Genomic DNA, 18161 nt, shown 5'->3' with positions numbered 1-18161 from the left:
CCGATGTGGGGCTCGATCCCAGGACCCTGAGATCATGACCCGAGCCAAAGGCAGAGGCTTAACCCACTGAGCCACCCAGGCACCCCTATAGCCATCTAATTTGACTGTGGTGGCTACTCCCGATAAATCTGTTTTCCTCAGATGCACTTACAAAATTCATGTGAGAGCACTAATATATGACCTCTGAAATAGTTTAAAAAATGTAGTTAGGAGCTACATGACTTTTCACACAGTGAGACAGAAAAACAACGGATATACATTGTTAATTTTTCCAAGTAATGTTATGTACAGTTTTATTGCCAGTATATGCACAACAGTAAGCATAGAACTATAAATACACAATGTAATTAACAGTAGAAAACAAAACTGTTACAGGTAAAGGGGAGGGGATATAGAGAAACTATTTTCCTGCTGCTAGAACAGAAACGAAGGGAAAAGCCTATGACAAATCATCCATCCAGTACTCTTGTCTTAAATTCTTTACATACATTTCTACATTTTTTTTCAATTAAACAAATAAAGTACAGATAACTCTGTAACAATAGCAAATTGCTTCCCTAATAGCTATTTGCCTTTCCAGTCAAATTCACTTCATGTTAGGATCTTTAAAAAAGTCAAGATGAGAAATCATTAGTATCCTGGTTCCCAATGATTTAATTTGCCTTTCACCAAACTGGTAATTTTTGAAAGTTGGCTGCACATGAAAAGAATAGGTGTAGCAAAAGGTGATTAAAAAAATTTGTTAAAATGTAACAGAAAATCACCCTTGAAGTAGTTTTCCAAAGGACACTACAGGCAGCAGCTCAGTTATAAGGATTAGCCCTGAAGAGGTAGAGAATTTGAGTCCATTACACAAAGATAATAGCCTTGCACCATCTTCTCTCTCATCAGGATCAATATTTTCAAGTAAGACAATTTCAAGGTAAAAGGAAACCAGGTTCCACCATTTAAAGAAAAGGTGCTGGTTGACTCCCATGTCTCAATAATAAGTTTGTTTATTAAATGAGAAACAGAAGACGGTCAAGGACACACATGCACTTGATTTACTTTTTGTCTCTTTTCATTATCAAGTTTGTTCATAAGTGAATTTGAGATTAATAAATATGAAAAAAGCATCATTCACAACAAAGATAAACCAAAAACCCTGCAATAAAACCTTCTATTTTAATAAGTATCAAGAAAACAACAGGCAGATGATTTGGTGCAGCTTTCTTAAGGGATCTTAGAGGGGACATGGTTTTAAATAAAGATGGCAAGATCAACAACCAACAAGCAGTATCAGTGTTACAGAACTGGCTGATTCTGTAGCACTTTCTCTGAGGTCTTAGTTTTAAACTACAGATCACCCCAAAGAAATTGCAACTAATGACGTGTATCACCATCACACCAACAGAGTCCAGCTGTAGTTCAAATTAGTCCTGCTTTGTTTCACATCATTTCAGTATTTCTAGCATAGGACATGATACGGAACAAAACTCCAAGTAGCAATAAAAATATTATTCTGCATCTGAATAGAGGCAAAAAAAATGTTTTAGATTGTTAAACTTTTAAAGCTTTAAGCATTCTCTTTAACCAGCATTTAAAAAAATTTATACAATCATAACACTGGCAAAGGTTAATGGGAAGACAAAGAAGTACAAACATGTGAAATGATGAATCTGATTAAAAATTACTTGGTACTGATCAACTGATGTTAATACTGCTTCTTCTTGAATTTGGAATAACTATCATAAAGGTTACATGCAGACTGAGGATAGCCCTCTGTTACAGAAAATACAAAACAAAACAAAAAACTAAAACTGGGAAAGATGGTAAGTTCCAAAAGATGTGTTTGAAAATTTCCTTTCATTGATGAGGGGTGGTCTGTCTGTCCTTTCTTTGAGAGGCCTGGTTCACTTTAATCAGCTTCACTAACTTTGTCCAGAAACATCAGTAGTGGGATCAGCAACTCCAGAACCTGTCTGTGCACGTTTGATGTAAAGATTCAGTAGCTTCATCTGCAGATTCAAGCCGAACATATGTCACTGAGCAAATTATAAGTTATAGTAAGATGCTTATTAAAAAATTATATACATATATGAATTTAAAAGAGAGATTTTAGACTAAGTTACACCCAAGTTATTGTTGTTAATTAAGAATTACAAAAAAAAAAAAGTCTCAGTCTGTTCACAACTGACGATTCTATTTACTCATTTATTTACGTAATCTCTGCACCCAACATGGGGCTTCAACTCATGACCCTGAGAGATCAAGAGTTGCATGGTCTACCAGGATGAGCCAGCCAAGCACCCCTGATAACTGAGTATTCTAATATGCCTTTTTGAAAAATGTTGTACCGATAGCATATAAAACTTAAACTTAGGAAAAAAAAGTCACCATTAAGACAATAAGGACAAACATCTGAGCACCATGTGCTATATAATAAGCTAACTACCTTACACCATCTCTTTTTATCTCAATAATAATTTACAGATGAGGAAATCAAGATATAGGATGTGTAAGTCATTACCCCAAAGTCACAAGGGTAGGTAAGAAGTGGGCCTGGATAGGAAATTAGGCACCTGGGTTCCAGGACCCAAGATCTTAAACAACTATAACATTGCCCTCCAAGAATGTTCTTGATTTCTCTGTGTCACTCTGTAGTCTTTGCTAGATGAGATCATATTTTTATAAAGTTTTTATCAGTGCATATACAATTTTATGCTTTACTTTTGTCATCTAATGTCGTTTCCAAATATTTTCTCAACCTAGCTACGATCTCATATGCAACTGGCTGCCTAGCATTCTGACAAAGTACTTAATTTAAAAATGTTTTTACTTAGATTCAATTTAATTAACATATATTATTAGTTTCAGGGGTAGAATTTAGTAATTCATTAGTTGCATACAACTCCCAGTGCTCATTACTTCAAATGCCTATCAGTCAATTACCCCATCCCCCCACCAATCTTGGCTCCAGCAACCCTCAGTTTGTTTCCTGGAGTTAAGAGTCTTGACAAAGTACTCAAATTTAATCCTTCTACAGACATCTTTGAATTATCACGACACAACTTGAGCTTATCACAAAAGCTTTTTTTCTTTGAAAACCACTGTGTTGGGCGCCTTGCTGGCTCAGTCGGTAGAGCCTGCGGGGCTCCTGAGTTCAAGCTCAGTGTAGAGTTTACTTTAGGGGAAAAAAAAAAAAAAAGAGGGGCTCCTGGATGGCTCAGCCAGTTAAGTGTCTGCTTTCAGCTCAGTCATGATCCCATGCTCCTGGGATCAAGTTCTACATCAGGCGCCCTGTTTAGTGGGGACCCTGCTTCTTCTCCCTTTGCCTGCCACTTGCCCTACTTGTGCTCTTTCTGTCTCTGTCAAATAAATAAATAAATAAAATCTTAAAACAACAACAACAATACAACCAAAAAACCCCAAAAGAAGACTTTTTTTTTTTTTTTTTTGAAGACTGTGTTGTTGAAAGTTTGCTTTTTAAACATTAACTCATTGATTCAAGGGTTTTTAACCTGGTGTCCATGGGATTCAGGGACTCAGTGAATCCTCTGAAACTATGTGTAAAATTTTCTGTATTTATTTATTTTTCTAGGGATGAGATACAGCCCATATCTCAAAGTGGTCTGTAACTCAGAAAGGGTTAGAATCACTGCTTTAATCTACCTATAACTTACATAAGTATTTAATGTTAGGTATATACTTAAGCTTTATAGGTATTTTCTCCACCTCTTTGTAATTTTTTTGATTTTTTTTTTTTGTTTTTTTTTTTTTTTTTGGACAGAGATCACAAGTAGGCAGAGGGTGGGGGGGAAGCAGGCTTCCTGCTGAGCAGAGAGCCAGATGCAGGGCTCGATCCCAGGACCCTGGGACCATGACCTGAGCTGAAGGCAGAGGCTTTAACCCACTGAGCTACCCAGGCACCCTCCTTTTTGCAATTTTAAAAATAAATTTGATCATAGTAATGACAATAGCTAGGGTGTGGGAAACTGTTTAAATGAGGAAGAGTGTTTCCTGCAAACTGGTTCATAAGCAAAAATTCAACAATTATAGTTTATCCTCATGTCGTAGAATAAATTTCAATGTTTGATAGTATCAAAGAAATGAAAGATTCTTTTTTAAAAAAATTTTTTAAAGCTTATTTAGTTAAGTAATCTTATTACTTAATGTGGGGCTTGAACTCATGACCCCAAAATCAAGAGCTGCATGCCCTTCTGATTGAGTCAGCTAGGTACCCCTACCTTTTTTTTTTTTTTTAAAGTCTTACGGAAAGCAAATATTTGATTATCGTAGTTCATAGGGGGAAATTAAAGAAATGCCCAAGGGTTCCACATTTTGGGAGATATAAAGTAATCCATGAATATATAAAACCACTATTTTTTTTTAAAGAGTATTTATTTATGTACTTACGTATTTAAATAATCTCTATACCCACTGTGGGGCTCAAACTCACAACAACCGAGATGAAGCGTCACACACTCCACCAACTGAGCCAGCCAGGCGCCCCAACCACTATTTATTCTTAAACAGTCCTTGGGGGCAAGGATTTGGGTGTGGGAGTGTGCAAGGAATGTGCTGGCTGTAGGCATTTCTTTCATAGCACCCTACCCTACCTGACTTCATGTGAGTGACCAACGTGAAAGTAGGAACAGTTAAAATTCAAACGGTAGGAGGAATGAGTTGGATGCTCAAGGCCCGACATGTTCAAACTGAATAACAAATTTACCCTTTAACACAACAAAGAACTAAATCTGAAAAATGTACCAATGCCACCACCTTTAGGACAAAGCATCATTACTTACTTTACTGCCAGTGAGCTGACTGAGATGTGGTTTTAGCTCATCACCAATTACCGCATGAACAGCCACCAGGCAGAAGACACAAGCTTTCCGAACACTGCTCTCTGAATTATCATAACCCTAGGGAGAAAAGTCCTTGTTAGCACTCTTGGGGGATCTGAGAAGGTACTATTCCAATTCCAACATGGACAGAAGATGTGGCTCAAAAATGAGATTATAGGCATACCAAGGGAGAGGAAGCTTTAGTGACTGAAGTTAACCCTCCTGCCTTTCCCAGCAGAAATGTGCCCTTCTCTCCTTCCACACCTCCACTCTACTATCAGCTAGCTTTCCTTATTGGGTTCTACCTTTATTTAGCCTGGAAAGCTGCCACTTCACCAACCTGCTCTGTAAAGTCTCCAGATGAACCCTATTCAGCTGTAGGGAACCCAAGAGCACTTCACTACTGAATAAAATCTAAACAGAGTAAAACTGGGGTTGGCAGTCAAGGTACTCCTGTAATTCAGGCTGAATTAAGCTCAACATCTGTCCCATCCCTACCATTACCCTAAGTTATATACCTGGCAAAAATTTATTCAGTACCCACTATACGTATGACATAAACATACTGTGTACATGCTTTTCTTAGGACCAAAGGACCCCACAATATTATGACTAATATTAGGCTTAGAACAGAGTCAAAGATAATACTAAAGATGCACAAAGAAATTAATGATTAATTCTTTTCAGGAGTGGTTTTATTATACACACTATATAATATTAGTCATTAAGTTACATTATAGAATATAATCTATTGGATGGAAAAAGTTAACAATTTATGATTAAGCAAAGCATGTTATAAAATGTGATCCCACTATTAAAATGTTTATGTGGATGGGTTTGTGTGCATAGAGAAAAACACATTACATCTATGACTGCAAATCAGTATAACCACTTTGGAGAGAAATGTGGCAATACCTAGGAATTCTACTTCTAAATATATACATATAAGAAGGTAAAAGGAAGTTCACTGCAATATTTATGTTATTAAAAAAAGGGAAACAACCCAGATATTCATCAAAAGATGAATGGCTCAACAAATTGTGGTAGTCACATTAATAGAAATTACTCAGCAATAAAAAATGAATTAAATTCTAATACATGCTATAACATGGATGTATTCTAAAAACATAATGCTAAATGAAGTAAGCCAGCCACAACAGAAGAAATACTGTGTGATTCCATTTACATGAGGAACCTATAAAGCAGAAGAGAGAGAAGAGAGAAAGTAGAAGTTACCAGGGGCAATGGGGAGAAGGAATAGGGAATTATTAATGGGTACAGAGTTCCTGTTTGGGATGATAAAATATATTCTGGAGCTGGATAGTTGTAATGGTTGTACATCATAAATGAATTTAATGCCACTGAATTGCACACTTAAAATGACTAAATGGTTTACACACACACACACACATACACACACACACACACACACACAGCTAGTTATGGAAAGTCTTTGCTCGGAATATCCAAGACAGCAGGAAGGCTTGGTTATGCCAACTAGTGTTGCCTAGGAAGTGCCTAAAATAACTGAATCCCAAATGTATCATAATTTATTCCTCTAAATTTTGTTTCTCACCTGTATTAGGCCTGGCATAATCTCTGGCAAAAGCAAGTTAAGGGTTTCCTTGGATACTCTCTCTATCACTTTTGTTTGCATTTTGATTGCAGCCAGATTAATGGGGTAATCTGCAGTTTGGATGATAGGACAAAGCACTTTGATGCACTGCTCTGGACTGATTGAAGTGGCTAGCACTGATGCAGCTTCCTCAGCAGATCTTACCACCTAAAACGAAGAGGAAATGTTTAAATTGGAGTAAAATTTTAAAATGCTATACTGTGTCCTGGAAGTAAAACTTCATGAAATATGCAATACAACAAGGTATCTATAACTTGCTTTGAAACTACTACAGTAAACAAATGCACACAAAAAGTGAGGGTGCAGTTAACACAGGGTTGGCAAACTGTCAGTAACTTTTGAAACCAGAATAGATTTATGGGGAGAAATAATTTTTCCTGATATTCTTTCTTTCTTTCATGTTCTCTTAACGTTGGCTAATTCAAGTTTGTTTTGTTTTGTTTTTGGGGGGGTGGGTGGAGGGAAAGGGCAGAGAGAGGGAGAGAGAGAATCCTAAGCAGGCTCTACACTCAGTATGGAGCCCGACATGGGGCTAGATCTCATGATCCTGAGATCATGACCTGAAGTCAAGAGTGGATACTTAACTGACTGAGCATTCTGGGTGCCTCAGGCTAATGCAATTTTTAAATCATACTGTGGTCTAGCTGTAATGGGTGGTGGAGGCTCCATTTATCTCTAAGGTGAACAGAATCCTCTAGAATAGCCATACTGAAACCCTGCTCACTATCAGCACCCTCAGCTCCAGGAGTATTCATGCCCTTTTCATTATATTATTACATTATATTATTATTATATTATAATAAAATATAAATAATCCTGGGGCACCTGAATGCTCAGTTGGTAGAACATACAACTCTTGATCTTGGGGTTGTGAGTTCAAGCTCCAAGTGAGGTGAAAATGTTACTTAAAAATAAAATCTTAAAAAAGTCTCATTAATGGGTTATCAACTTAACATGCTATTCCTTCACCTGTTTATAATGATTTTCTTTCCTTCTGTATTGGGCCAGTGGAGGGCTGACTCTAATTTTATAATGAAGAGAAGAAATGGCTGTCTTTCTATTTTAGTAGAATCTGTAATCTCTAGAGATGGTCTTGAGACCATGTAAAAATTACTGCTTTTGATTCTAATTTAGTAGTTTCTCACTTTGGATCTCAATCTATGAGAGCTACTAAGAAAGGTACAGTGGCAAATACACTGGAGGTTAGAAGACCCAGGGCTAATTTTAGATGTAAAAAGAATGTCAATTTTACCTTTTGTAAAAATAGAGATGCCAGGCCTTATTTGGGTCAGAAGGTGGATAACTACAAATATTAGTTTTTTAAACCTTCGGCAAGATACTACAGATGTTCTACTACTAAACACCAGCTGAATAAAAAAAGAAATCTAAGTAAGAATGCGTATAGATTTAGAAGTTATGACTCACTCTCCTATAAGACTTCTAGTCATTATCTTCTGAAAATTTAGAGGGTTTCAATTTCTTCAAATCCTCACAACACTACTTTCTTTTTTCATTTTTTAAAAAAGAATTATTTATTTAAGTAATCTCTATGGTCAACGTGGGGCTTAAACTCAAGATCCCAACATCGAGAGCCATATGTTCTTTCAATTGAGCAAATCAGGTACCCCTGAATCCTCACCAACACTTATTGTTTTTCTTCCTCATGTATGTGAAGTGGTAGCTCACTGTGGGTTTAGTGTATTTTCCTAATGAGTACTGATATTGGGCATTTTTTCATGTGCATGTCTTCTTTGGATAACAGTCTATTTAGGTCCTTAGATCATTTAAAAAAAATAATTCATTTATTTATTTTAGAGAGAGAGAGAGCAAGCATGAGCAGGGGTGAGGGGCATGGGGGAGAGGTAGGAGGGGGTGGAGAGAGAGACAGAAGCAGACTCCCCACTGAGCACGTAGCTGGACATGGTGCTCGATCCCATGCCCTGAAATCAAGTCAGACGCTCAACCGACTGAGCCACCCAGGCACCCCATTCTTTGTTCATTTTTAAACTGGGTTATTTCTCTTTTTGTTGTCAAGTTGCAAGAGTTTTTTTATATATTACCTTATCAGACATATGACTTGCAAAAATTTTCTTCTTCTTTCCACTTTCTTTAGAGTGCCCTTTGAAGCACAGAGTTTTCTTTTTTTAAACATTATTTAAATTTGTGACACTGATTTTTAAATTTTATTTATTTATTTTTGAGTAAACTCTATGCCCAACATGGGGTTGAACTCATAACCCCAAGATCAAGAGTTTCATGATTTACTGAATGACCCAGCTGGATGCCACTGAAGCATGAAAGTTTTTATTTATTATTATTATTAAAAAAAAGATTTTCTTTCTTTATTGGACAGAGAGAGACACAGCAAGAGAGGGAACACAAGCAGGAGAGGTGAGAGAGGGAGAAGCGGGTTTCCTGCTGAGCAGGGAGCCTTGGGATCATGACCTGAACTGAAGACAGATGCTTAACTGACTGAGCCACCCAGACACCCTTTTCTATTATTTAAAAAAATACTTTATTATACATTTTTTAAAGATTATTTAAATTTAAATTGAGAGAGAGAGAGTGAGAGTGAGCATGAGCAGGAGAGGCAGACGGAGAGGGTGAGGGAGAGAGAATCTCAAACCAACTCCCAGCTGAGTGCAGAGCCCAAAGGCTCAAGCTCAGGACTCCCAGATCATGACTGGAGCCAAAACCAAGAATGGGATACTTAACTGACTGAGACACCCAGGTGCCCTCAAAAGATTTTAAGTAATCTCTATACCCAACGTGAGGATTGAACTTACAACCTTGAGATCAATAGTCACATGCTCTACCAACTGAGCCACCTGGGCATCTTGAAGCACCAAAGTTTTAAATTTTGATTAAGTCCAATTTATGTTTTTGTTGTGGTTGTTGGCTACTTGTGCTTTTAGTGTTGTATCTAAGAAACTACTGCTTAATCCAAGATGGCAAAGATTTACACCCATGCTTTCTTCTGAAAGTTGTAGTTTCAGCTCTTACATTTAGTTTTGATCTATTTTGTCTTACTGCTATTTTTTAACTTTCCTTGTTTGACTTCTTTCGCTTATGTCTTGGTTCTACCAGAGGCACCTCATTTTACTGCTCTGGTGCTTTACACATGAAACTAATCTAACACTGTATGTTAACTAATTGGTATTTAAGTAAAAGTTTAAAAAGGCTAATTTTTTTTACACAACTATAAATAAAAAGAGAGAGAGATAGATGGATAGATGAGAAAGATTTACGGGACTCTTTCAGGAAAGCGGTCCTCATTATTTTATTGAATAAACTTTGAACAGACATCTAGCTCCTATAGGCACTTTACCATTTTAATAATGATTCTTCTTAAGTTACTTCAAAAAAACAAATTCTTGTTTTTTTTTTTTTTTTTAAAGATTTTATTTGTTTATTTGCCAGAGAGAGAGATCACAAGTAGGTGTAGAGGCAGGCAGAGAGAGAGGGGGAAGCAGCCTCCCTGCTGAGCAGATAGCCCGATGTGGGACTCAATCCCAGGACCATGAGATCATGACCTGAGCCAAAGGCAGAGGTTTAATCCACTGAGCCACCCAGGCATCCCTCAAAAAAACCAATTCTTATTGATAAGTGGACAGTAATGGCTGGTGATTTCTAAATTAGAAAACTACAAGTCAAATTAAGGAAAAAATGAAATCAAGATTATATCCTAGAGCTGGCTTATTTTAGGTGAAAGACCATGATATCACCATAGCTCATTTAATAGAAAAAATATGACTGCGTCTTTGTCAGATATACTACCTGGAACATCAAAGTTAAGTGTTCATTTGATTGAAATGACTGACACTCTTCAAGGGTATACTTCAAGCAGTGTTTATACATTTCATGTGATAATATAAGAAGTACTGAGAATAGGGTATTTAGCCTAAAGATACAAATATAGTGATCCGAAGGGGCAGTGTACCCAAATGTTTATAGCAGCAATGTCCACAATAGCCAAACTATGGAAAAAACCTAGATGTCCATCAACAGATAAATGGATAAAGAAGAGGTGGTATATATCTACAATGGAATACTATGCAGCCATCAAAAGAAACAAAATCTTGCCATTTGCAATGACGTGGATGGAACTAGAGGGTATTATGCTGAGCAAAGTAAGTCAATCAGAGAAAGACAATTACCATATGATCTCCCTGATAGGAGGAATTTGAGAGGCAGAGTAGGGAGTTATGGGGGATAGGGAAGGAAAAAATCAAACGAGATGAGATCGGGAGGGAGAGAAAACATAAGAGACTCTTAATCTCAAAAAACAGAGGGTTGCCGGGGTGAAGGAGGATATGGAGAGGGTGGTTGGGTTATGGACATTGGGATGGTATGTGCTATGGTGAGTGCTGTGAAGTGTGTAAGCCTGACGATTCACAGATCTGTACCCGTGGGGCAAATATTACATTATATGTTAATAAAAATAATAATAAAAAAAGAAGTACTGAGAATAAAATAATAATTTAATAGTCACGTAACTTACCTCCTTATGAGGATCTTTATGTGCTTCCAATGTTTTCATGACAGTCAGTTCTGCATAGTTTTTAAATCTGGCTGGTTGATGCCTTAGGATTTCTCTTAAAACCTTTAATGCCAAAGCCCTGATTGTAGGCTAAGAAGAAATATTTTAATGTTTTTAATATTTTGGGTTGTAGACAATCTTCCATATTTTCCATTTCTGTAACTTAAGGGTCTTAACATCAGGGCAGGGATAAGTTGTAGACAACTGCACAAAGTATATGGTATATTACATAATTAAGTTTTCACATCTATAGTTGAAAACTTAAATCACACTTTTTATATTTGTAGGAGATCAAGAACCAACAACATCCTACGAAACAGGAAATTACACTTTTGAACAAGTAGTTTAAATATGCAAAACAAGCAACTTGTACTCTCCTATAAAAATAACATCAGCAACCTTTAATTTTTGCCATTGTCAATTGTTCAAAATCATTGAACTATTGGTTTAGAAGAAAAAGTACTCATTATGAAAATTTCACACAGGAAGAAGCAGTAAGAGAGACTAATTTTCCCAATTTCCAAATCTGTGTAGTTCTTGATTAACCAGCAATCAAAGACAGGAAAACAGGCTATTATTTACACATCCTGCCATTTACCTCTTTATCCCCAAGGGTTTCAAGCAATAGAAGTAATATTGTTTTGAAATGTTCATCCCAAACACTGAAAGATTCTTCCTGTGTCAGTTTCATGAGTTCATAGAGGGCGATTTTTCTTTCTTCTACACGTTCATTGTGGTTAGACAGCTCCTTCAATAGCTCTGCAACCAGGTCAGAGTGGTCGAGGGAAAGATCTGGCAAGAGGACATAATGTTAATTCTGCAACTTTATAGGTCAGCTCTCATAAGTCTGGGGATGATGACTTTAAAACATTATGAAGCAGACAATGTTAGTTTTAAGAAAAGAAAAAGACCAATTTTCTTTTCCATTTTTTCATCTTGAAAACACCAATTCTAGTTTAAAACTTTTTGTAATGAAAATTCACATAAAGAAAAATATGATGGACCCTTACACACCCCTCACCCAGATTTAACAATTATTAAGATTTTATCATTCTTGCTTCATCTTCATCCCTTCCCACTTTTTTCCCTGAAATATTTCTAGTAAATGGCAAATAAATCATTTAATCCTTATATCAGTATGCATTTCTATGGTGCCATGCCAGGAGGCTCACAATGTTTGGGTACTCCATTTTTAGTGATATTAATAACAACCACTGGATTTAAGTGGTGACAACTTGATCCCATCACTGTAAAGTTCCCTATCAATTAAAAAAAATTTTTTTTTTTTTTTTTTAAGAGAGAGAGGGAAAGTTTCCTCGCCTGGGGGGAGGGAAAGAATCCTAAGCAGGCTCCATGCCCAGCACAGAGCCTGATTCGGGGCTCGATCCACAACTCTGATCATGACCTAAGCCAGAATTAAGAGTTGCACATCCAATGGACTAAGCCACTCAGGTACCACCCCCCCCATTTTTTTTTTTTTTAAGATTTATTTGAGAGAGTGAGAGTGAGCACATGGACATGAGTGGGGGAAAGGGCACAGGGAGAGGGAGAGAGAATCAGGCAGACTCCAGCTGAGCCCAGTGCAGGGCTGGATCATAGGACTCTGAGATCACAACCTGAGCAGAAACCAAGAGTTGGACGCTTAACCACTGGTGCCACCCAGGCACCCCAATCAATCTTTTAGTAATGGTTCCATCCACTGATTACTCTTGAATTATTTTATTAGAAATTAAAAATGGGCTGGAATTCTTCTGTAGAGAGTAACTTTATCAACTAGAGCTATTCTGATTATCCTGAAATATAGTTTGATAGAAGAGGCAGAATACTTAATATTGTCCCTTAAATTTCAGAGTCAAGAGTTGGGCGTAAAAATTATCATAGAGTTTCATTTTTGCTTTCTTTTTTGAAGTATAATCATGAACTCATGAATTTTATGAATGTTAAAGGACACTTAAAGTGCTTGAATAATTTTTGTAGGAAAGATAGTTACATCCCAAAATTCATATTAAAACATTATAAAATACCAGAATTCTCCCTAAATTCTTTTGTTGATAAATGATAAATTTAGCCTTTCCAGAACTTGGGCACACAGTGGCCTGAGCTTGTGCTGTAGACTCTTCCTTATCCGCTGGAACAAAATAACCACAGAATATGGTGCCTGAGCTTGGAAGATACACCTGGGGTCACTCCTTCCCCCAAATCTCCAGGGAGACAGATGACGTTATGGAGCTATACTGTCTGTAGGTCCACTTGGCCTACATGCTGCTCTTTCATAGGATGGGCTGCCACTTACACTGATCCTAACAGGCCAGAGAAGGCTTGTGGATCTGGGATCTCGGAGATGGCTGTTGCCTATAAAAGCAAAGGCTCAAGAGGAAAGAACCAGCTTCCCAAAAATGAACCTTGAGGTTGCTAGACAGTCACTATTGGTCCATAAAAACAGAAGCTACTGTGCCTCATCCTGCCAGCTGGTTAGCCATTGACCTAGAGATACCAATGGCCTGACATTTTAGGTTGTGGGGAACCTACACCTACAAGTAGGGGAAAGAAAAATTATATTTTACTTAAGGTGATTTGGAAACCTAAGGAAAGGAAATTAAGCTGAACCATTAGAATAGATGGCTTCAGGGCGCCTGGGTGGCTCAGTCAGTTAAGCGTCTGACTCTTGATTTCAGCCCAGGTCATTATAGCAGGGTCATGGGACTGAGCCCCATGCTGGGCTCTGCACTGGGCACAGAGCCTGCTTAAGATTATCTCTTTCTCTGCCTTTGCCCCTTCCCCATCCCCTCTCTTAAAAAAAAAAAAAAAAAAAAAAAAAAGAATAGATGAATCCAACTAGAGTAAAACTAACAGATAACAGGGAAGGAAAATTGAACCAAAATGTAGTGACAACAATCATTAACTATTAAAAAAGAAGTTTATTATGACAACTTTCATGGAACTACAATTAGACCACTAACAACCTCATACACAGAGCATAAAATGTGATTGCTGAACTTAAAAATGAGAGATAGTCTGGAAAGAATGACCACCAGGTGAACCAAATTAGGGTTTTTGAAGAATCTCTGTAAAATGCAGAGCAAAATCATAAAAAAGAAGAAATTTGCATTCAAAGATGGTATCTTACTTGGAGGATAAAAACAGTCTTATAATAATTTCAGTATATAGACCAACACTGGAACAGTACTGCTGCTGTAACAGTTGCTACTGTGGCAGAATAAATGCATCTCTATATATCTCACAAAAGTCACTCCTGCAGTCATGTTATCAGACTTTCACAGATGTCAGAGGATCGATCATTCTATTTATTTATTTATTTAAAAAATTTTTATTTATTTGACAGACAGAGATCACAAGTAGACGAGAGGCAGGAAGAGAGAGAGAGAGGAGAAAGCAGGCTCCCTGCTGAGCAGAAAGCCCGACGTGGGGCTCGATCCCAGGACCCTGGGATCATGACCCGAGCCGAAGGCAGAGGCTTTAACCCACTGAGCCACCCAGGCGCCCAATCATTCTATTTAGAGTTTTATTTTATTTCAGCTCAATAAAGGAAATTCACACACAAAAAAATGCTTTCGAAGGAATGCAACTCTTTCCTCTATTAATATAGGCTCTGTAATTACTCTAGGAGATAATTAGAAATGACTTGACATAAAGTGGTCTGAACAGATGACTAACAAAAATAATTTCTGCCAAAGAAACCACATATTTTTTTCCAAAACTGATTTATAGAATACAAATGAGAAAACCTAAAGTACTCCATTAAGATAAAGTGTAACCAACTGTATTTCCTCACGAGAGGCATCATGGTCATGGGAAAAGGCAGGCTCTGGAGTCCTACTAAACCTGTGCTTCTTACTTTATCCAACAGGCACATGTTCTTAATTAGTGCTGAGGTTCAATTTTCTTATGAGTAAAATGGGAAGAGGGTACTGACTTCCTATGGTCATAGTGAAGACCTGGGCTCAGAATACAGTAAACTCACTAATATTAATTTTCTTTGTTCTTATGACAAATATTGGCACTATTAGAATTCCGATATTTCTGTTGCAGTGCTGAAAAAATATGGGATATTCTTTTCACTGGCTAACTTTAATATGAGTCTCTCTTGCATAACAGAACCATCCTCATTAGCAGCAGTATTCTGGAATATTATAGTCCCCGGTAAAATTTACAAAGATCATAATTACATGTGGACATTAGTGGAATTTTATTTTTACTTGTTGATTTTGAAAAATTTATCACTTATGTATGTATGTCTATAGTGTATATAGAAACATCTGAGTAACAGACATACTAAATAAGTCTCAGAATTTCAAAACAATTTCTTTTTATAGAAATTCTGACTTGAACAAAATTATTATCTTCTGCCAAAACTTATGGACTTTAAAAACAAAAAAAGGAAAAATTTTGCATTGAGGTAGACATGGAAGGAAAATCAAAAGAGCAATGGAGGCAAATAAAATTAAAAAGAATGGGGGCGCCTGGGTGGCTCAGTGGGTTAAGCCGCTGACTTCGGCTCAGGTCATGATCTCAGGGTCCCTGGGATCGAGTCCTGCATCGGGCTCTCTGCTCAGCAGGGAGCCTGCTTCCCTCCCTCTCTCTCTGCCTGCCTCTCTGTCTACTTGTGATCTCTCTCTGTCAAATAAATAAAATCTTTAAAAAAAAAAATTAAAAAGAATGGGTGACATTAGCAATGTTCACAATAAAATAATGTCAAACAAGATCTTCCCTATCTCAACTTTAAAAATGAAAATAAACAATAAGTGATTAATTGCTATATGAAGCTTAGAGCAACTATTTTGCTTAACTAATGGTTTATCCATTTTCTTTTTTTTTTTTTTTTAAGATTTTATTTATTTATTAGACAGAGATCACAAGTAGGCAGAGAGAGAGGAAGGGAAGCAGGCTCCCCACTGAGCAAAGAGCCTGATGCCGGGCTTGATCTCAGGACCCTGAGATCATGACCTGAGCAGAAGGCAGAGGCTTAACCCACTGAGCCACCCAGGTGCCCCAGTTTATCCATTTTCAAAGACTTTTCAGCATAAAATGACTGTCTTATGTTTTAGAAATCAATAAAGTATTATACTGTGAAGAAATAATTTTCTCGTTCAAAAATATTCTATCCAGTTTAGACTTCAGTTATATAATTTCCAACAATGTCCTCTTTTAACAAATGGAAAATATAAGACCTTAAGTAAAGGAAAAGAGAATCAGTCAGTTACTAAGTAGATAATTTTTATTCTTTTCAAAAGATTTTATTTATTTGACAGAGAGAGAGAGAGAAAGAGAGAACCCACAAGCAGGGGGAGCAGCAGGCAGAGGGAGAAGCAGGTTCCCTGATGAGCAAGGAGCCCGATGTGGGACTTGATCCCAGGACACCAGGATCATGACCTAAGCTGAAGGCCGATGCTTAACCGAAGGAGCCACCCAGGCATCCCCCGAAGTGGGTAATCTTCCTAAGCTGTCACAGTTTTGGCTTTGTGATATATTAATTCTCTTAACATAAGCAGTTGCTAAAAACATGATTCCTCAGCCTCATAAAGAGATTTTTCCATTCATCAAAAATACAAATGACCAGGCCTGGGAACACAAATTCCTGAGCACAGTAAGCAGGGTTTTTTCCCACATGGGAGAGTGGCAAAGTATGGAATTTTAGAGCTCAACCAGGGCAAGAAGGGTGTCCACAGGGAGTGGTGACCAGGTGTGTCAGAGCCCAAGCACATTGAAGGTGTCCATGTGGAGTGGCAGAGCCCAGCAAGGTGAAGAGGTAGTGGCAGAGATGGAAAACTGGTGGCATACAGGAAGATTGATGAAATAAGTAAATATATTAAAGATAATGAAAGCCAGGTTTCTCAGTGTCAGAAAAAATATGGAAAAGGAGGAAATTAAAATTAATCTCATGGTGCTAAATTGGGATTGGAATAAACACACAGCTTTTGATATGGAAATAAACAAATGTAAATCAGTGTGTGTACACAGATACAGACACACACACACACACCACACGCATTCCTTAAACTCTGGCCACTGAAAGGTCTTGGAAATAGTGATATCCCACTAGTAGTGAGTATACTTTGTGCCCAGACTCTAGCCTTTAAAGACCATTTAAAGACCAGAAATGATTGATTCCAGGACTCAAGAAGGGACAGTCCAACATTCTGTTATGCCAGCATGCAAGGATGGGGACATGTTAAAAGAACAGGTCAAATCAAAGACAATCTGAGCATCAAAATAAATGATAGTTGGGGCGCCTGGGTGGCTCAGTGGGTTAAAGCCTCTGCCTTCGGCTCGGGTCATGATCCCAGGGTCCTGGGATCGAGCCCCACATCGGGCTCTCTGCTCAGTGGGAAGCCTGCCTCCTTCTCTCTCTCTCTCTCTCTCTAAAAAAAAAAAAAATGATAGTTACAAATTATAACCCACTGAGTACAAAGCAAACCATGAGTTCACAGTTAGAAATATGTAAATGAAACTTTTTAAATGAATAAATTTTAATATAGTTTTAAAGTACCTCCCCACAAGACACTTACTAATTATAGAATGAGTAATTTCACAGTGGAGAAGCCTGGTAAGCACCACCATAATCAAGTGACTAAAGTTTGTATCACCAGTCAAAGAGCAAAGTGAAATCATGTATTACCTGAAGAATGCACTATCACTTCTGGGACCCTGATGCCAAGAGCACATGACCTCAATCCAATCATGAGAAAACATCAGACAAACCTAAATTGAGGGAAATGCTACAAAATAACAGGCCTCTGACCTTCAAAAGTGCCACAGTCATAAGAACAAAGGAAAGACTGAACACTGAAGAAGACAAAGGACACAGATGACTCAATGAAATGTGAGATTCTGAAGTGGATCCTCTGGCTTGAAGGTTTTTTTTTTTTAATTCAATAAAACATTTACTGGACACATAGTATATATAAATCACCCTGTTGGAAATTGTAAGAAACCTAGCAATGATTAAGATATGGTTTCTCTTCTCAAGGAATTTATAATTTGATAACTTAGTATAACACCTTGAAAGATTAAATAAGGACTACAACACTGTAAATAAAGTATTTGGGGACACAGAAAAGAAAGTAACAGTCAAAATAGCCACTTTTTTGTTTAAAATATTGCAGTTGAGTTTGGCAATGAGCACTAGGTGTTGTATGGA

General features: G+C 37.4%; 1 protein-coding gene and 1 non-coding gene across 7 annotated transcripts in view; both read right to left on the bottom strand.

Moving 5' to 3' along the window:
* Positions 1-262: 262 nt before the first annotated feature.
* The window catches only part of LOC111159036 (cytoplasmic linker associated protein 2), a 180887-nt gene continuing 162988 nt past the window's right edge, over positions 263-18161 (bottom strand). For all 6 annotated transcript variants that reach the window (XM_022521405.1, XM_022521400.1, XM_022521403.1 and 3 more), the window contains 5 exons: positions 11601-11794; positions 10964-11092; positions 6403-6609; positions 4788-4904; positions 263-1997 (listed from right to left, as the gene is read on the bottom strand). In XM_022521405.1, the coding sequence (XP_022377113.1) occupies positions 1911-1997; positions 4788-4904; positions 6403-6609; positions 10964-11092; positions 11601-11794 (734 nt within the window). In that variant the 3' untranslated portion in view covers positions 263-1910. The remainder of the gene's footprint in view (positions 1998-4787; positions 4905-6402; positions 6610-10963; positions 11093-11600; positions 11795-18161) is intronic.
* Positions 9224-9296, bottom strand: TRNAN-AUU. Its single transcript has one exon. It is a non-coding gene; the product is annotated as a tRNA-Asn (tRNA).

Source organism: Enhydra lutris, unplaced genomic scaffold (assembly GCF_002288905.1).
Source record: "Enhydra lutris kenyoni isolate GAN:26980312 unplaced genomic scaffold, ASM228890v2 scaffoldscaffold66, whole genome shotgun sequence".
Taxonomy (NCBI): domain Eukaryota; kingdom Metazoa; phylum Chordata; class Mammalia; order Carnivora; family Mustelidae; genus Enhydra; species Enhydra lutris.
Note: the sequence above shows the minus strand (reverse complement) of the source record. Positions and strands in the feature narration are given on the sequence as shown.